This window comes from Oryza glaberrima, chromosome 3, assembly GCF_000147395.1.
Source record: "Oryza glaberrima chromosome 3, OglaRS2, whole genome shotgun sequence".
NCBI classification, from domain to species: Eukaryota; Viridiplantae; Streptophyta; class Magnoliopsida; order Poales; family Poaceae; genus Oryza; species Oryza glaberrima.
In genome coordinates, this window is record NC_068328.1 from 5,485,471 (window position 1) to 5,505,021 (window position 19,551).

The 19,551-nt window shown below is 44.4% G+C and overlaps 3 protein-coding genes across 7 annotated transcripts; 2 read left to right on the forward strand and 1 right to left on the reverse strand.

Annotated features, from left to right (window-relative positions):
- The first annotated feature begins 387 nt into the window (after nucleotides 1-387).
- LOC127768935 (uncharacterized) lies at nucleotides 388-3,007 on the forward strand. The gene is made up of 2 exons (XM_052294602.1): nucleotides 388-588; nucleotides 1,982-3,007. The coding sequence occupies exon 2, from the start codon at nucleotides 2,029-2,031 to the stop codon at nucleotides 2,809-2,811; it is 783 nt and encodes a 260-aa protein (XP_052150562.1). The 5' UTR covers nucleotides 388-588; nucleotides 1,982-2,028; the 3' UTR covers nucleotides 2,812-3,007.
- A 6,553-nt stretch (nucleotides 3,008-9,560) lies between these two features.
- On the forward strand, nucleotides 9,561-14,406 carry LOC127768774 (uncharacterized). 3 transcript variants are annotated; one of them, XM_052294419.1, is made up of 3 exons: nucleotides 9,711-9,743; nucleotides 10,576-10,663; nucleotides 11,728-14,406. In XM_052294419.1, exon 3 carries the CDS (start codon nucleotides 11,787-11,789, stop codon nucleotides 14,100-14,102), a length of 2,316 nt encoding a protein of 771 aa, XP_052150379.1. In that variant the 5' UTR covers nucleotides 9,711-9,743; nucleotides 10,576-10,663; nucleotides 11,728-11,786; the 3' UTR covers nucleotides 14,103-14,406. The 3 variants fall into 3 exon arrangements, with proteins under 3 accessions (XP_052150381.1, XP_052150379.1, XP_052150380.1); XM_052294421.1 differs by lacking the exon at nucleotides 10,576-10,663 and having other exon boundaries at nucleotides 9,561-9,743; XM_052294420.1 differs by lacking the exon at nucleotides 9,711-9,743 and having other exon boundaries at nucleotides 9,807-10,663.
- Nucleotides 14,407-16,026: 1,620 nt separating this feature from the next.
- Nucleotides 16,027-18,553, reverse strand: LOC127767709 (remorin 1.4-like). 3 transcript variants are annotated; one of them, XM_052293138.1, is made up of 6 exons: nucleotides 18,239-18,553; nucleotides 17,767-17,855; nucleotides 17,142-17,396; nucleotides 16,724-17,051; nucleotides 16,600-16,648; nucleotides 16,027-16,394 (listed from the first exon to the last, which is right to left on the reverse strand). In XM_052293138.1, exons 1-6 carry the CDS (start codon nucleotides 18,262-18,264, stop codon nucleotides 16,203-16,205), a joined length of 939 nt encoding a protein of 312 aa, XP_052149098.1. In that variant the 5' UTR covers nucleotides 18,265-18,553; the 3' UTR covers nucleotides 16,027-16,202. The 3 variants fall into 3 exon arrangements, with proteins under 3 accessions (XP_052149098.1, XP_052149097.1, XP_052149100.1); XM_052293137.1 differs by having other exon boundaries at nucleotides 16,030-16,394; nucleotides 16,567-16,648; nucleotides 18,239-18,551; XM_052293140.1 differs by having other exon boundaries at nucleotides 16,031-16,394; nucleotides 16,567-16,648; nucleotides 18,163-18,241.
- Between the last annotated feature and the right edge of the window lie 998 nt (nucleotides 18,554-19,551).

A 19,551-nucleotide genomic window follows, 5' to 3' on the forward strand; every position in this document is an offset into this window, starting at 1 on the left:
ATGCAATCAGCCGTCGAGTAAAATCAACGGCAGGTCGGCAAGCCTTACGTTATTTTTGCCGGACGTTTTTGTCAAGGGAGAAGGGGAAATGATATGATGCAACGTCCGTTTTATATTTTGTGGATGCAAAGTTCAATTTCAAGTTGGATGAAGTGTTGTTGTAACAAACACTTACATGGCACATCACTCCAGCTTTACCAGCATCATTTTTTTTCTAGATTATATCAAGCGCGCCACTAATAAAAAGGTCTTGTTAAAATTTGATTAGAGGAGATGATCAATTCCTTCTAGATACGCAGATGGCTCCATCCGAGCCGTCCAGGCGAGCGAACGGTCCAGATTTTACCACAGGTTGGGGAGTTCACACACGAGAAATCGAAGGAAAACCAGGTGGCCTTCTTCCTCTCGACGACCTCTTCTTCCCTTTCCTCTCCTCCGCCGCCGCTCCCCCGACTCCGGCGAGCCCCCTTCCCCCCACCCATCGGCGCGGAGGACGTTGCCGGGATGAGCGTCTCCCCGTCAACCGGACGCGATCTCCCGGGGCGCTCCCGTATGCCCTTGCGCTGCTAGAGATCCGGGCTCTTCTCGGTAAGCCGCTACTCCCTAATCCTCGAGTGGAACTGCCTGATTCGCGTCCGATTCCTTCCCGCGGGCTTACGCTGGTCGGGAATTTCATGTTGCTAGTCTGCGTGAGGCGCTTGCTCGTTGTTGGTGAGGTTGAAGAGTTGGTGTCTTTCTTGGATATGGAACTAGGAGTCTACAGTCTAGGACACATCGCCGATTTGAGTTTCTATGGATATATTGATGTTCAGATTTCTGCTGTGGAAATAATTTACAACATCCTCGACCATCGCTAACTTACAATTTCCATACGGTTTGTAATTTGGATGTTGCGGGTGATCTTGTTGTCACTTGTCACTGGGTGCGGCTCAAGAGAGCGGCTGCGCTGTTGTTGTGCACTGGTTAGCGAGGGACACATGACCGGACATTGATTAGTTCAGGACAACTCAATGTTTCAGACTTGAAGCAGAGGCAGCAGATGTGGTTCTGGTGGCCACCAATAGAGCAGATAGTATTGTCAGTATATGCTGTAATCCCATGGAATTTTTGTGATCAAATAGGTTGGGATCTTGATACAGGGCCATTTCCTAATGCACCTGCAGGCCTGTTAAGAGCTTATGATTTTTAATCATGTCCGCTGAAATTCTCCGAAGTTGTGGTGTGGTATCTAAAGTTCTAGACACTGTTTAAGCTGTGTATTTAGCTGGGGGATTGGGTTAGGCTCATTAATCTGGGTGAAACCCATTCGTCTAGAAGCTGTCTGTAAACTGTAACCAAATTTGTTTGAGGAGGCATGCATTTATCGATCTCAGACTCCACCAATTAGGCTCTGGATACTAAAATGATGATGAACAAGTAATAGGAGAAGGCAAACGGTTTTGTCTCCAAGTTGACTGTCAGTTGGGTATCGTTTCATAGCTTAAAATTTTGAGCCTGCATGAACTTTTGCATTGTCTATTTGATTCTTCAATTTATTGTGCACTTGTGCAGTAAAGCCCATGTGATCTGTACTTGATGGTTTCTAACAACATATCCATGACATCTTCTTCATTTCCTTACATGCTAGTACATTTGTATTTGCTTAGATATTGTTACATTTTTTTCAGATCATTCTGTATTTCCCCATTTTCGCAATCACTACTGCACTATGAAACTGTATTACTGGACTACCCACAAAACTATACAATATGAAATAATTCTATGATTTGGTAACTGGAAATGCGTCTTCTACCGAACATGTTTAGAATTTTTTTGGGGCTTTTATATCTGTTAAGTTAGATGATGCTACTTTATCTACTGCTATTTCTTTTGCTTTATGAGAGCATTTTGCACTTGGATTTCTTTTTATCAACATAAATAGGAGTAGTGGCTAGACTTAGTGGAGCAACATATATGTTATGATTTGTCTTCTGTAAAGCAGGATCTCAGGAGTACAAGATATAGTGTACCAGCTCTCTCTCATTCAACATGTGGAGTTTTGCGTCAAACGCCATAGCTGGAAGCATAAGGAAAAAGGCACAGCCCTCAAAATGCAGTCAATCCAATCCTGATTGCTCTGATGATGATGTTTCTTCATGTGCAAGTAGAGAGGAAGGCCTTGAATGTCCAATATGTTGGGAATCCTTCAACCTTGTTGAGAATGTTCCCTATGTCTTGTGGTGCGGTCATACAATGTGCAAGAATTGCATCTTGGGTCTTCAATGGGCTGTCGTCAAGTTCCCAACCCTTCCTATACAACTGCCTCTCTTCATCTCATGTCCATGGTGTAACCTGTTATCTTTCCGGCTAGTTTACAAGGGAAACCTCAAGTTCCCACGCAAGAACTATTTTCTGCTATGGATGGTTGAGAGCATGAATGGCGAGAGAGCAAAGTTCCATTCCCCTAGTCATGAAGAGCGCCATTCTTTATGCCCTTCTGGTGGTGGCCCAAGTTCCAGTCAACACCATCGAAGACCTGCTCCACGAACAGAAAGCGCCAGTGGCAGAGAAAGGAGTGTTGCTGGCAACGTTTTCAATACTTACAGCATCAGTGCATCTCTCCAAAAGATAATGTTGTCTTTTGTTCAGATGACAGCCAAGTTTCCACTCGTGATAATTTTCCTTCTGATAGTTCTATATGCTGTCCCTGCAAGCGTAGCAGTTCTAGTATTGTATGTCCTTGTTACAGTTTTGTTTGCACTGCCGTCCTTTTTGATCCTCTACTTTGCTTATCCCAGTTTGGATTGGCTCGTTAGAGAGATCTTCAATTGAGTTATATTGTACTCCATGTCATTACAGTTTATAACTCAGCAGCAGAAAATTTAGCATTTGCAATCTCATGTGCTCTGGGGGAGGATGTCAAGTGTGATTTCTTATCCATTCGATTGAGGCCTTCAGGGACAGTAGTTGTAAGATGGAACTCTAATTATTGCATTGATATACATGAATCACTCAGGTTTTACTGTAATTCTGTCTTTCCGACCCTACCTTTTTACGATGTATATATGTTATGCTACTCTTGCGAAAATCAAAAGTAAGCACTACTGTGACATCTCAATGTCTGATTTTTTGCTCTAGTGTTTTTATTATCTTTCTGGTGCATATGGTTTATATACTTTATAGACCATCATGACGTTGCATGTTATTATCAGCTGCCAATGTTGTACTGGAGTAGTAAATACTCCCTCTAGCCCATAACATGTTCATTTTTAGCTTTTCCCATTTTTCCTAAAATAAGTTTGTGAAAGTAAGGTATGTACTCCCTCCATCCCAAAAAAAAGGCAAACCCTGGATTTCCATGTCCAACTTTGACTGTCCGTCTTATATAAATTTTTTTTATAATTTGTATTTTCATTGTTGTTCGATGATAAAACATAATTAATATTTTATGCGTGACTTGTTTTTTTAATTTTTTTCATAATTTTTTCAAATAAGACGGACGGTCAAACGTTGGACACGGAAATCAGGGTTTGTCTTTTTTTGGACGGAGGGAATACTGAGAGTAGATAAAGAGAAGATTTAATAAAGTGGTATTATAATATTATAGGTGTTCTATTTGTATGTATGGGATGCATGAAAAATAAACTTATTTTAGGACGGAGAGCTAATAACAAGTCAAACGTAAGGTTTTATACTACATTAGGTAACGTTGTTTTGAGTTGTTCCATGGTCTGGATTAAGTCTAAAATGAATTATATGAGAGTTAAAAATGTGCTTTGGATTCAAACACGATCTTCAACGCAAATTTCAAGTCAGACACCGCGCGCGCTCGATGTTCAGATAGACGATCAGATCCCAAACGCGCACCATTCGAACTCGTCCGATTTCTTGCGCGCGGTGAAGGCGCGCGCGCGGCGATCCGTGGCCTCCAGCGACCCGTCCCTGTCGTACCGGAGCCGGAACGTGGTCGCGTACAGCAGGCACCGCTCGTGGAGCTCCTCCTCGCTCACGCCCCTCCGCGACCTCCACTCCACCACGCAGAACTCGCCGCCGCCCATGCGCGCCAGCGCCACGCTCAAGAACCTCGACCTGGCGCGCCACGCCGGGTGGCTCCTCACGGCGAGCTTCCACGCCGGCGGTGGCTGCTCGCCGCCGCCGCCGCCGCGGGGATCCACCACGTCGCAGGAGCAGACGCGCCCGCGGCGGCCCGAGTGGCCGCTCCAGAGCCCCACCCACGCGTCCAGCTCGCCGTCGTAGTAGGCCTGCCCGTCGAACGGCAGCATCCACTCGCCGTGGCGCGTCCACCCGCGCGTCCCGGCGTCGAACGAGTAGGTGCCATCGCCGTGGGCGGAGAAGAAGACGGTGCGGCCGTCCGGGTGCGCCGCGTGGCATCGGGCCCGCCCGACGTCGAACGGCGGCGGCGGCGCGCGGTCGTCGACGCTGCTGCTCCAGGCCCAGCTGCCCTCGCCGTCGGCCGCGAGCTCCTCCAAGTACTTCCGCAACTCTCCCCTAGCGTCCATCTTGATCTTGCTCCTGCCCATGGCGTACACCTTGTCGCCGGCGGGGAAGATCATGGGCTGGTTACACAGCTCGGCCGGGACGCCGGGGCAGACGGCGAGGCCACCGGTCACCGTGTCGAACATGAGCACGGGAGCGCGCGCGTTCGTGTCCTCGCTGTAGTGAGTGGCAAAGATTCTGCTTCCCACCGCCACGAAGATCCCGAAACGGCCGTAGTCGGCGGTCTCCAGCCGGAACACCGGCGGCTCGGGGAGGCGCACGGCCTCGTCGTCCAGGTCGGCGTCGGGGTCGCCGTCGAACCCGTCGACGTCCACCTTGTAGACGCTGTATCCCTTGGACCAGTCGTCCAGCACGACGTAGAGATGCCGCCGTCGCCGGCGGCGGCGGTGGCGCGAGAGTGGCCGCCTGGACTCGAGCTCGCCGCCGTCGTCATCGGATCTGTGCCGCTTCGACATTGAACCGGCGGCCGGCGTTCGCGCACTCCACTGCTGTGTCCGTGCCTAACGCTGATAAATTCCGGCCAAATTTATCGTGGTGAGGACGTCGCTCCGAAAGAACAGGAGTAGATAGGTCGGCATGTCTCCTGAATTGAATCGGATTCGAATTTCGAAGTAGAACTAGAGAGGTGTGATCAAAGGTTTGTTTCCGAATTGGACTCGCGCATCAACCAGCCGCCGACTACCGAATGCTTTCATGTGTTTTCTGTTGTGAGTTGTCTAACACTGAAAAAAAACTTTTGATATGTTTCAAATCCAAACATTCAATTTGAAATTTAAACTTAATCCAACCACAACTATTATTTTCTTCTCACCAAAGATGCATACGCACCACCGCACACGTACACGGCATTCATATACCGGCGAATGTGTTCACTAGCACACGTTTAAAAAAACGAAAATTTTTGGAATACAGCACTACGTACAGCCTACGTGTGGTTCTCTTCAGACGATGATGCAGCCGTCTGGGTTCACCACCCAACTGGAAGCCAGCTCTGGCCTTCAATTCTCCGGCCTAAACCGAGCAGATCTCACCATTTCAGTTAGGTCGAAATGGAAATTCACTGCGGGTTCCGTACAGCCCACCAGAACTGGGCCGGATCTGGACAGCGGCCTCCATGCGGTCCGTATAAGTTGGACTGCCTCACGCCGTCGGCCGCTGCAGAAGAATACTAAGTGAGAATATGGAGAACTTAGAAAACCCTAATTCATTTTTATAATTTTACAACTACAAATTCTTAAAATTTAAGTGAAAAAATATGTACAAGAGTTTATAGCAACTGAAGATTTTAGGAGAAACCACAGCAGGCAGAAGCTCCACAACCAGGTATTAAGCATATCTCGCCAGCTTCAGCGTCTCATGGAGGAAAGAAAGCACTAAACTTCGATCCCGATCTCTAGAAATCCAACGATCTTATATCAATCCCCTACCCCATCTACTACGGGGTTTGGTCGCATTGTTTGCACCGATGATTGCCATGAATCACAAGCATCAATCAATAACCCATCACCCAACAACCACACTGGCGCAACGTCACAGCTTCTCTCTCCGTCCCCAAAAAAAAAAACTTAACCTACACAACGATTAGACACTACATAGTATAACGACATGAGTATATCTAGATTTATTGTATTATATAGCGTTCCATCATTGTTTAGGTTGGATTTTTTTTTGAACGAAGGGAGTAGTCAGCTTCTCCTCCTTCCCTTACCTGCATGCTTTCAATCATCGTGGCCTGCATTGTCCCAGAAAAAGCGAGAATTTGATGCACACTGCCGCGTGGCCGATCGATCGACCACTGATCGATCATTCGATCGATCGATGGGCCTGTTCGTTGTCAGAGAGGGGCCTGTTCATTGTCAGAGAGACCAGAAGGGTCTATCTGCTTGCAGCTTGCTGCCATGGCTGGATCATTGAATTGCCTAGCTGTTCATACTTCCATCCAGAACCTGAACCGGCATGCATGGTCCAACCAACCGTCCAGTCCTCCTATTGATATGTGCACGATCTGTCTCAACATCCTTTTTCTTTTCGTCGATCAGTACTGAAATTACTGATCGACGAAACAAATTACAGATTTATTTTACATTGTTACACTCCACATATTCAGAGTATTCTAGCTAACCAGTGTTCAGTACTCCTACTCAGCAGTCCGCAAGTTACTGGACTGAACTTTCTGCTGCTTGGATTTGTGGCAGAGTGCGAATGAGTAGACTGAAGATGATAGTATGATCTATCATTAGATCTTTCTCTGCACAGCAACAAAATCTGCATGCCAACGCAAAGCGACTCAGGGACCCAAGATCAAGCCTTTTGTTTCTGGATTAAGGCCTTTTCAGGTCTTCTTTTGTGCTGTCAGACATTTAGACGCGTAGTATTACTGAAGAGCAATGATTCATCACCAACTAATAATTAAAGAAAAAATAAATGAAGCGGAGGAACAAAAGGGAAGGAATTGCATCGGTCTCCAGGACCCCACGATCGAATGGTTGATCAACCGAACTAATTCTCGAGACCCGTTCTTCCCTTCTTTTTCTTTCTTGCTTGCTCTTTAAGTAAGTTTATGCTTTCTTTCTTTGATTCTTTGACGTGGTACTTTTGCCGGAGCCGGACTAATCATTTCGCGTCCTGGTGATTGAGTAATCGTAATCAAACTAGTATTAATATGCTAATTTAATCCAAGCCAACTAACCATGGGCGCACAATTTTGTTGTGATTAATTCACTGGCTGCTGCTTTCGGCACATCAACCTTTCCTCCTGTTTCTAAAAAAAAAATCTTTTCATCCTCACTGTTTTTTTCCCGTCGTCCCGTTATCTTTTTCAGTATTTTTCTCCTTGTTTGGTCCCAGATAGTATGTTTAATCCAATGTAGGAGTCTCTACTAGCTTGTAATTTTGCAATGTATGAGAAAAAAAATTGAGCAACTCTCAATACTGTAATTTTTACAAGACTTACGCAGTACTCCATTCACCTTGTTGCTGCTTGTTTCATTTGTTGCGACTAGCTAAATGCACATGCTTTGATACGTATAAAAGAAAATATAAAATAATATAAATAAAACATATTTTTTATATACTGTATTACCTGTCTTTCTACTATAGGGAATATTCACCCTACTTCAATTTTATATATGAGTCATATGACTATCCATTTATATTTGATTGCTTTTAATATTAAGAATTTCACCAAGGCTATTTGCAAAATTTGTTAAAAAAAAGTGAGATGACAACATGACATATTCATTGTCACCGCCACTATGTTCATTCGAAATAATATACTCCCTCCGTCCCTAAATATTTGACGCTGTTGACTTTTTTAAATATATTTAACCGTTCGTCTTATTAAAAAAATTTAAGTAATTATTAAAATTTTCCCTATAATTTGATTCGCCGTTAAATATACTTTTATATATACATATAATTTTACATATTTCACAAAAATTTTTAAATAAGACAAATGGTTAAATATGTTTAAAAATTAAACGGCGTCAAATATTTAGGGACTGAGGAGTATATCACTTGCTCTCACTGGTAGGAACGCCCTGGCATCTTTTTACACCTGCACGAAGTCAGTCACAAAGCTTTTTGAACCGTGCAAAAGAAAAAAAAAACGAAAGAAAAGAAACAAGAAAAAAAAGTACAGAAAACCTGCACCACGGCATCCCGTGGAGACGGGATCCCCTCCTCCTACCTCACTCCTCTCCCCAAAATCATCCAAATCCTCTCCTCCTACCTCACTCTCCTCTCCCAAATCACACGGCACTGCAGCCCTCCCCGTCGCCATCGCCCACTGCTCACCGGAGCCAGCGGCCGTCGCCGCGAGGGAGGCCGCGACGGCAAGGAGCTCGGTGGCGAGCGCGGTGAGCGAGAGGGAGAGCGGGAGCGGGGGTGCGGTGGAGCCGGAACAGGGTGCGGTTGCGGCGACATCCTCCATGGCCGGCAGCAAGCGGATCTACTACAGCGTCGGTGATGAAGACCTCCATGGCCGGCGGCAGGGGTGCACCGAGCACGTCCTCGTCCACAGCCGGCTGAGGAGGCTGGGGAGGCATGGTACTAGGCACCAGATCTGTCGCCTCCTCTTCCTCCGCCGCCGTGCTGCCCCGCTGCTCGACCTCCTCGACCCCGCGACTCCTTCTCCTCCTCCTCTCTCCTAGGGTATCACGCTGATACCCAGGTACCAAGGTCTGATATCCAGGTACCAAGGTCTGATATCCAGGTACCAAGGTCTGATACCTAGATACCAGCTCGATACCCAGGGTACCAGGTATCAGTTGATACCAGGGTACCAGGACCTCCCGACCCCGCGACTCCTCCTCCTCCTTCTCCTCCTCCTCCTCCTCCTCCTCCTCCTCCTCTCTCTCTTGGGGTATCACGCTAATACCCACGCACCGAGGTTTGATACCTAGGTACCAGCTCGATACCCAGGGTACCAGGTACCAGCCGATACCAGTGTACCAGGTACCACCTCAGTACCTTACCCAAGGTACCAGGAGGATTTGGCGGTGAGGTAGCTGCTACTCTGGGTGCTCAGGGATGACGACGCCGGCGAGGTATCGCGTGTGAGGTAGCTGCTACTCTGGGTGCTCAGGGGCGACGATGCTGGCTAGGTATCACCCGAGCGCGCGATACCGAGGAGAATTTTTGGGCGGTGAGGTAGCTGCTACTTCGGCGATGACGCCGGCGAGGTAAGGTAGCCACTGCTCCGGCGACGATACCGAGCAAACAGTGGCTAGGTATCGAGACAAATCACGTGTTCTGTGAGGTGCTCCTTTATGCAGTCGTTGTTTTTTTAATTATCCCATGAGTACACTATTTCCACAGTATCCCATGGGTAGCAACCCTCAAAAAAAAGTAGGGCAAAACTAACCACTCTACCGTGGTCTCCGAGAAAGCGGCAGACAAGAGAAGCACAAACGGCGTCACGGGATGGCGCGCAACATATGACGGCGAAACACTGCAGCGGACGCTAACGGCCGCGCCGCTCCCGTCGGTTTCGTCTGCGCGTATTTCTCGATTTCTTTCTCTAGTTGCGGCGCGCACGACTTCCCTTTCTTTCCCTCCTCGAGAGAAGAGAGAAAAAGGGTGGCAGAGGCAGGGCAACCCGCGTACCAGCCAAGCCAACCCAGCCCAGTTGCGTCGTCACCATCTCCTCCTCCTCCTCCTCCTCCGGCTCGTCCGCCGCCGCCGCCGCCGCCGCCGTTGGTGGGTGGGTGGGTGGGGCGGCAGCCGCCAATCCGTTGTTCCGAGAGGTACGATCTTGGCGGGAGGATTTTGGTGCAAGTTTGTTTTGCTTTGGTTGATTTTGGTTCGCGTTAGTTGTTTGGGATTTGGATGCTACGAGGGTTTTCGTCTGGATCCCGCGATGTGGTTTTTGGGCTATTGGGGATTGATTGTGTTCAGGGAAATCTGGCCGCGGCCGGGGATCAATTTGGTCGATGCGTTTTCTTTTTTCTTTCTTTTTTTTAAAGAAAAACGAGGACAGAATTTTGATGCGAAAAAGGTGTATTTCTCATGTCAAATTGTTGACTTGTACGGTTTATCGACCTGATCATTACCATTTTATTAAGTTATTCTTGTTATCCATCGATTGCACTGGCAATCTTCAGAACATTATTGGCATTCTAAATTTCGCTGCCAGTGAGTACCTTTGCTCAGATTAGTAGTGTGTTGAGTGTCAAGAGTAAACATATGCCGATGAAAAGATGCCATCTTTTAGTTTAATGTCTTCATCACTAGGTGTTCTTTTGTTTCCGTGGGGGGTTTTGATTGGCATATTGTGCTTTTACTCATCCAATCCTTGGTCTTTCTAGCTGGAACGAATAATGGTGTATGGTGTGATCTAGAACAGCTTGGCTAGTAAAAGGTTGCTTGTGTTAATGACCAGCTAGTTTGTTTTTTTTTCCCAGAGGAATGGGATCTCAAAAGGTGTCTCTGCCCAATTAATCTTTTAAAACTTTTCTGTTTGACAAATACTCCAGTTGAATGGTCAATTGGTCAAACTAACTTTTTTGTTCCAGAGTAGTTCATGATTCATCCAGAAATTGTTCATGTCTCCTTGACCTCTTTCCTGTCAAATTTTAGGCGAATTCTTTATATTGAAAACTGCTAAACACTCTCCGATAAGTGCTGCCTGAGAAGCATAAAGTTGGAGGATATTTGCTTTCAGGAGGTATGATGCAGATGTATTTTGTGTGTTTTTTCTCAGTTTGTGTTTCTGATTCTACCTTTGCAGCTTGCTTTCAAGCACTTCAACTTTGTGGACAGTAGTAATTACGCAACTAAGAAAAACTAATTTTGATTTGAACTGCTGAGATGTGATGTGAATTTTTTCTGTATTTACTATTCAATTACTCAATGAACCAATACCAACCTATTGATTTGGAGTGGAGTTGTCCTATAGTTTTTTTTTATGGAAATTCTATTATAGCGTACTTGTTATTCCAAGATCACAGCTGTTGCCATGGAGAGAAATACCATAGAAATGGAATCTGTGTGGCTACGTCCAATTTTTTTCTTCACCAATATATAGTTGAGGCATCCTGTATAATCACATTTAACTTACCAATGAACTGTCCTACATCCCCCTGTAGCTTTTTGTTCTTTATAGAATACACAATGAAACTCCCTAAACATGATTCAATCACACACTAATGAAAAATATATTGTTCTTTGAAACACTTCTTTCACAATTTGTTCATTGCTTTTGATGATGGGGATTGATACTACAAAAATACACTGCCACTTCTAAAAAAAAATGAACCCACTGAAAAGTTTTTCATTTAGTTCATACTTTTGTGTACTAAGCCACATCAATGAAGTGAGGTGATAGGAACTTGCAAGAAACTGGGATACTAGAGTGGCATACTAGCCAGCGTACAAAGCCATGGAAACCATCTAACACTTAGCTATGTCAGTAAATGTACTGGATCTTGCTACAGATAAATTGTTTTGCCCCCTAAATCAGCGCCACCATCTCATTTTGCCTATGGTTTTTGATACAAATCTGTTTTGCGATGTGCAACTGTGATGATAAGAACATGTTTCTGCATGCCAATTTTTTGGTTGACTATAAGCTATTAGCATCAACTTGCATGCATGCTGCTCAGATGAACTTGGAACTAGTACAATTTTTGTTGCCAATTATTTTCTTAGAATTTTCAGGTTCTATTTGATTTATGTTGAATCATGAGAGGCTGTACAGGTTGTCTAATTAACATATAATCTTCCCTGCAGCAATTCAAAGGAAGATAGCCAGCATTGAATAGAATTGTCTCGGTTTCTCAAAGTCCTCAATGTCCAAAGTATTGGAAAGAAGAAATTCATTTGGTGGTAGCACTCCTACGAGTTCAGCTTCAGGTTCAAGAAAGGATGAGAAAACGACACCCCATTACCTAAGAGCTTCTACAGGTTCTTGCCATAATTTATGCAAATATGGACACAAAAATCCTTTTGAGGAAGAGAAGAAGCTTTCAACTTCAGGAGGCAGAAGAAAGAAACTTCCTAGTCATTTAAATAATTTGACGTTGCACAGATCAGCTATCTTGGATAGATCAAAGGATGTCAGGCAGAGAAATCTTTCTCTAGCCAAGTCGAGTATATCTCTGGGTGAATCTGACCGCATTGCTTCCAAGAAAACACAAGCAAATTTGAAAGGATCCTCTGATCATTTGATTACACGCACTTCTTCATCAGCTGATCATAAAAACGTGAACCTTGATGGAAGAAAGAAGCATCCAACAGTTGCACAGAGGACTTCAGCTGATTCAGGATCTTCCAATGGAGTTCCTAAATTTGACAAAAAATCAGCAATGCCAGTTAAGGGAACCATAGTGCCTGCCAAGTTGAAGCTGGCAGAGATGCCACAACTGGAGGAATCTAGAACTATGGAAAAGGTCACAACGGTCAAGCAATCATCAATTAAGAGACCGACTTCATTGCCTACTAAGCTTAACTTGATTAAGCAAGTGCCCGTGCCATCTCAGGTTTCTAGTCATCTACTTTCTTCAAAAGCTAAACGTACTGTAAAGGGAGAGCTTACATCTTCACCAGCAACTGTTACTGGTGTGCGTCAAAGTAACAGTGGTAAAACTGGAAGAAGTTCGATGAATTCAAGCAAGCCAAGTATCAATGGGAAGGAAGGCTTGCATATGGCCAGATCATCATTCTCTGTAGAATCGAAGATGGATGTTTCTGTTGTAATACAAGAACATGATGTGCAAGATTCATTCATAAGAGGTCTTCATGTGGAGTCGACACTGGCAGGAGTGTCTTCAGATACCACAGAATGTGTTGATGAATCTAGATCAGCACCAGAAGAAATAATTAGGCCTGTGTCAGGGGATGATGGGATGGAAAGCAATCGGAAGAATGAAGCATCAGGAGGGAATGAAGAACCCCTGCAGAGCTCCATTGTAACAGGCTTGCTGCAATCATCGGATGATCAGCAACTCAAGAATGCACTGAGCAATTTAGAGGCAGAAGAAAACCAAACAGACGATGCTTCTCCTTGCCAATTATCTAAAAACTCGATAGCTGTGGAAAATGCAGTTCTGGGCGACTCTCTATCAACCGAAAATAGTTCAGAAATTGAAGCTGATGGAGTGAAAGCCAACGCTAGCATGGAGTCTCAAGTCGCTGAAGGTAATGAAGAAGAGGAAGCCCATGAAGGCCTTCAAGAATCTATAGAACAGTTGGCACTCGGTGAAAAACATGCTAAGGAGCCTGGATCTTTTCTTGGTTCCACCTCAGGAAATACAGTGGAAGATGTCAAGGCTGATGAAATATTTGAGGGTTGGACTAATAACAGTCCTTCACACTGCCAACCAATTTCAGAAACTTCATCAGATGGTGAACTTCTGGGGGAGCCAAAGTCTGTGCAAATTCAACCAAGTGATTCTACTCTACAAACAGATGGGTTAGTGATTTCTAGTACTGGCAACACCTTTGAACAGGATGAACTGAAACCAGGGTTTTTCCTTCAACAGTCACCTGAAGAACTATCAGAGGATGAATTTTACGAAGAGTATGATTTTGAGTTAAGTGAATTAGATGAATCTGGTACAGAAGATGAAGGACCAACGATCAATAAAAACAGCTATGATCATTTAAAGGCTGATGGACAACGACCAAAAAGAATCTCAGCGCTTGAACAGGATGATGATAGTGCCACACCTTACAAATTGAAATTTAAGAGAGGTAAAATTGTTGAACTCCAACCAGACAGTAATGGCCCAAGAAAACTCAAATTTAGAAGAAGAAGTGCAAGTCAATTTTCAAGCAGTGAAGGCCTGTCAGCTAGAAGAATATATAAGATGAATAGCACAATAGATGCTGGACCTTCTAACCTAGATGTGGAATCTCCTGGTGTGAAACTGCGACACCAAGATACACAAGAGAAGAAAGATGCACAGGGGCTGTTTAATAATGTGATAGAAGAAACTGCAAGTAAACTTGTCGAGTCCCGGAAAAGCAAGGTAAAGGCTCTAGTTGGTGCTTTTGAAACAGTGATCTTGCTCCAGGACGGCAAACCCGCGTCTACACCACATGCTGGCAATTCACCACATTTATTTCATGATGACGAGGGAAATGCATCTGAGCTAGCTGCATAGATCATGTGTGCCTTTTTAACATTGCCAACTTGGCAGTCATGTTTTCAGCTTTCTTCTTCTTTTTTATTTTTTTTTCTGATCTGGATTAATGCAGAGGATGTTGTGTAGCTTGTACATTAAATTTCTTTCACAAGTAATATTTTCTCAACAGGTTTAGAGTATAATAAGTAGTCAATGTACTTGTAAATAGTGATGTCAGGTTTATTTCATTGTAAATCAAATGAGAAGTTATAAAACCAAGTGTGCTTTACTTGTAATTGGATTTGCAAATGCTATAAGAGAGGTGATGGCTTGGAGCTTGTTTACAAGCATTTCTGTAGTCACTTTCTGGTTGACTTCTCTCTCTCTCTCTCACAACCAAGGGCAGGAGCCACTTTACTCTTTTTTTTTCTCTTGAGCATTTTTCCCATCTTGAGGAGGAACTATGAGGTATCAATCTAATCTAACCGTTAATTTAGCAGGGGTATGATCGGACTAACAAAAACAGGTGTCCTCTCTTCGTCGAGCCCGCCGCGTCGTCGCATCCAGACTGTCGCCGTCGACGCCAATCGAGGCCGCCGCCGCCGTCGTGCATCCCACCGGCCGCCGACGTCACCCATCCAGCCCACCGTCGACGTCGCCAATCAACGCCGCCGCCGCCGTCGCCCATCCAGCCCGCTGTCGTCGTGCATCCCGCCGGCCGTCGCCGTCGCCCATCCAGCCCGCCGTCGTCGTCGCCCATCCAGCCCGCCGTCGTCGTCGCCAATCGAGGCCGCTGCCGCCGTCGTGCAACCAGCCGGCCGCCGCAGTCGCGCATCCAGCCGCCCGCCGCCATCGCACGTCCAGCCGCCCCCGTCGCCGCGCGTCCAGCCGCCACCGCCGCCGCGCGTCCGTCCGCCCGCCGCCGTCCAGCCGACATCCAGCCGCCGCGCGTCCGTCCTCCCGCCGCCGTCCCCCTCGCATCCCGTCGTCGCCGCCGTCGCATCCCACCGTCGCGTCGTGGCCGCATCGATCGATCTCACATGCTCGTCGTCGTCGTCGTCTCGGCTTGGGTCGCCCGCCGTCGCGCCGCGGCCGCCATCGCATCGAGGCCGCCGCCTTCTCACTGCCGCATCTGCCGTCGCATCCCGCCGTCCGTCGCATCTCGCCGTCGTGCCCCGCCGTCGCGCCGCGCCCGCCGTCGCATATCGCCGTCGCGCCGCTCCCGCTGCCTCCACCGCGCAGTGACGAGCTCGAAGGAGCGGCGCTCGCGGTTAGGTTGATCGAGAGAAGTGACGCGAAATTACGATAATACCCTCCCACCTAAAACACTGATCGGTACCTCCTCTCACAGGAAACGCGGTACCACGTGGTACCGAGGTTTTCCAGCCGTTAGATCACACGAAATCAACGGCTAGGATATGGTACTGCCTTCCCTCAAGGACTGTAAAAAAACTCTTTTCCCTTTGAAAAGGCAAAAGTTTTGCCACGTTTGTATCAATAGAGAAGGAGTAAATTCACAGTGCGGATATATATACAGGGTCTATCACAAAACAATAGACCCGCAAAAAAACTAAAAGAGGGTTATTTTCCGAAGGGGATGATATCTGTGATCCGGAGGGGAGCCCCTTTATTAAGGCAGCTTTTGCTAAAACTCGAGCAGTTTCTTGAAAACTTGCTTTAGATATGAAACTTTGGGTAAAGTTTTTACTCATGAAAACTGTCGACAGTCAGCTAGCAGTTCCGTTATTCATTTCTAGAAGAGAACTACAACTGGCTCACCAAGTGTTTTTTTAAGAACTTTTACCAAGTATTTTTTTTTGTTATCCTGATGTGTATTTGTATGTAATAGACACATCACCGATAAGTTCCTGAATTTGTATTATTGTACTGAACATATACTCTTTTCTTATAGTGTCTACTTCATTTTGAAAGCACAACACATCGTTTTGAAAGCACTTGGTGATTATGCAAAAGCTGTACCTTTTTCAGTAGAGCATGCCAACTTTTTGCATGATGGATAAAATTCTATACACTCATCAAACCAATACACATTATAAAGCACAATACATCGTTGTTTGGAGGGTACAATCTTGCAATCGCCTATCATTCCATTCAAATATTGCATCATATGGAAATATCTTAAAAGCAAGCGCATGCGTGGGGAGCCTTTTCCGATGACCGTCTTTTATTTGCCTTTTCTTTGATCTTTTTCTCATCGTTATATTTCCTTTCCTCTGCCATTGTCCTTGCTCCTCCAGCAATTTTGTTGATCCTTGTTATTTCCTGGCTGTATTCTTCTAGTGCCTTTGCTCTCTTTTGGTCCAACACTTTCTGCAAATTAGCAAGTTCAGTTTTTAGTATCGTCAATCTAAACATTTTATTGACATGCTACATAAATCACGACATTTCAAAACATAAAGAGTTTATATCCAGGAAAAGATAAAGAGGGTATATTGAACAAGCAATGTAATATGCTATTAAATTACGAATAATAAACAAAAACCTCTTTTTGCTCTTTTTGGCGCTTAGCCTTCACCTTCTTCTCATTCTCCCATTCAGCTATGGTATCCATCATGTTCTTATACCTAAAATTTTGACAGCCGAGTTAATTCTGCTTTCATCAAACAGTCATGCATATAGTTCAAAACAATTGTACTTACTCTTCCGTAATGCTAGCGAGCTTCGCCTTCTCCCATTCATTAGTTTTGGTGTCTGCTGGGCCAACAGCAGTTAATCCAACAGTACCATCTCCATTCCGTCTAGAATGATACGATGTTGCTGGCCTTGTGGTGGATGGGGTCTTCTGAATCGCCTGCTCTTGCTCAAACTTCTTGCTCCCTTTCTTGTCTTGCAATTTGCTAGAGGAACCCGAACCTTCCTTCGCGCTCAGAGAAGAATCAACCATCTTGGGTGGCACCTTCTGATCTGAAGCTATGTCCTCTTGCTTTCTTTGTGCTGGTTTAAGTGGCCTCCTTACAGATACATTGGCTGAAATGCATTTCAGCACCGTTATAAGAAGTTTGCAGGTTTTGCTACAGTAAAATTGAATAAAGATGGAGTTACATATTTACAGAATACCTGGTCCATCGTCATTGTCTTCAGCAGGCTCTTTGCCACTAAACCATCTTGAGATCCTGCTGCCTCCTGTGGGTTTTTTCATGCTTTCACCTCTCTTTACTGGAGACTGGACAGGAGTAGTAGTAGATTGCCCCTGAATGGGGACATGCTTCTTCTGAGCTGCTAGCTTCTCTTCTTGCGCAGCAATTGCATATGCTGCTGCAGCAATTGTGGCCGCAAATGCAGCATCATATCCATCGCTGCTATTCATCGGTGCTGCCAAGTTTCACTGCCAGTTATTAAGTTTTCCGTTTCCTTCTTCTTATATTTTGCTTTGTGTGTTCTATCCTGATTTATTTCTTTCTTTCAACAGAATAAATGGCTCAACTAGAAAAGTACATCTTTGACAAACTAAACCGGATATATATATCTTTGACAATTATCTATTTTCAACATCTGCTTTTTAATTCAAACATCTGAACATCTGATAGCAGAAATTACTTTTTTACAATGCAGAATGCTGATTAACCGATTTGTTCATAGTGCTATAGGACAGAAGTTTAATGGCAAACTGCTGGTAGCGATCAACAGTAAATAAAAGATGATGTCATCGTTAAAACTGAAAGATGAAATCTTGATCACCTACCTCTTTGAAGAGATGTGTCTTCTTCTTGCAGTATTGTTGGAGCCTGTCTGCCACCTTTGTTTCCCTTTCCTAATCCAGGAAATCGAACCCTGCGCAAGAGCGATGTTCTGAAATTTTAATTTGATGCTGATGCTACTACCCTGCACTAATCACTGGGCGCCAATGTGAAATCCAGCTATATATTGAGGAACTTAAATAAAACATGGCTGCTCTTGAGAAGAACTGAACAAGTAAATAAGGGAGGAAAGATGACAACACATTTTCTTGCAGAAATTTGAAGTTCTCGACAAAACACAAGGGGCAAAAGGGCACAAAAACTACAGTTATGAGCTAGTAGCTCGTATGAGCTACAGTCTTGAGATGACACGAAACTAATTAAGCCATTGAAAAGTTTACCCTTTTGCCGACGAAACAAAGTAAAATCCAAAGCTTTCACCAAATTCACCTCAAGATGTTTCATGCGGTTGCATACCTTAGCTTCTTCAAGTCGCCGTCCATGGCGCCCAACGTATTTGTAGAGAACGAATAGCTCCAAGGAAGAACAATCTTCAGAACTAAGCGAAGCCCTGCGTTTTAAATATTGCTTTGCTTGTATTCATAGGTGGTGAAGAGAGGCAGAGAACAAGGAAGCCATTTTTTGTATTGTAGAAAGGCAAGAGGAATGGATATGGGATTGCTTTAACCCATGGAAATCTTCAAGAATCAAACCCCCCTTTTGGTTGTTCTGTTCTTTGGGCTTAGCATGTGCTATTCTTTCTCCCTGTGCTTTTCTCTTGCTCTTCTTGCCCTTGGCTTAAGTCTGAAGATAGCTAGCTATTTGCCTAATAAATTTTGAAAAAAAAAACATTCAGGGAATATTTTCCTTAGTACAATTCAGCATCATTTTTGTCTAACATTCTCTTAATATGAAATATTCTTGTTCTCTGCACGTAGCTAGTAATCTAACTGTCAGCCTACTAATCAGTTACAGATGTCAATTCAGTGTTCAAACCTGTTTCTTGCAAAATTCAGTTTTCAGTGCCCTATTGGAGGAGCAAAGTAAACAGAATGTGCTTTTTCTCACAAGTGCAGAATCTGTTCTGTGATTCTAGTTGGATGCTAGATTTTTACTCTACTTTATTCTGAGTGCCTAGGTTGCTAGAAAGGAAAAAGGTTAAACTGCATCCTGTCCAAAGAAGGGATACTGATTTCCAATATTTTATTCTTGCAAAGGAGCCATCAGGTTGAAAGATTAGACATGCCAGTCCACTAAGCATCAGTTCTCGTGTGTGCATTTTTGTTCATCTTTTCCGCACTAGTAAAAATCTAGTGACAAGACTGAACAGTAAACGACAATAAGAATCATAAATAAAAAATAACCCTAAATATTTTGGTACGAGTTGCACAAAACCACATGATTTTGGCATGGCACTTAACCCCAAATATTGTGGCTATAAAGTTTCAAAAACCACAGTATTAAACATTTTGACTTTGATCAACCACATTTTAAAGTTGTATAATAATATCTCAAATGTATGAATTTTTTATCCATCATATAAATATCACGTGCATGTAAGTAAAGCTTTTTAAATTTTGAATATAGGAATATGTAAAATTGGTCAATGGTGTGCTTTTGTGAAACTTCGGGACCATAATACTTCCATGTGCCAAAATCACTATGGTTTTGTGTAACTTAGACCATATTGGTATGGTTTTATAAAATTTACTAAAAAAAGTTAAAAAGAACATTTTTCTAAAATAAATAAGAAAGCATTAGTGGGCCAAGAAAATAATCAAGAGCTTGAT

What these genes read in the sequence shown, in the direction of transcription:
- LOC127768935 (XM_052294602.1), top strand. Translation starts at nt 2,029, where the DNA reads ATGTGGAGTTTTGCGTCAAACGCCATAGCTGGAAGCATAAGGAAAAAG.
- LOC127768774 (XM_052294421.1), top strand. Translation starts at nt 11,787, where the DNA reads ATGTCCAAAGTATTGGAAAGAAGAAATTCATTTGGTGGTAGCACTCCT.
- LOC127767709 (XM_052293137.1), bottom strand. Translation starts at nt 18,264, where the DNA reads ATGGACGGCGACTTGAAGAAGCTAAG. An exon ending in AGACACATCTCTTCAAAGAG is followed by an intron (nt 17,397 to 17,766) that starts GTAGGTGATCAA and finishes GAAACTTGGCAG; the next exon opens with CACCGATGAATAGCAGCGAT. An exon ending in CTCGCTAGCATTACGGAAGA is followed by an intron (nt 16,649 to 16,723) that starts GTAAGTACAATT and finishes TCAAAATTTTAG; the next exon opens with GTATAAGAACATGATGGATA.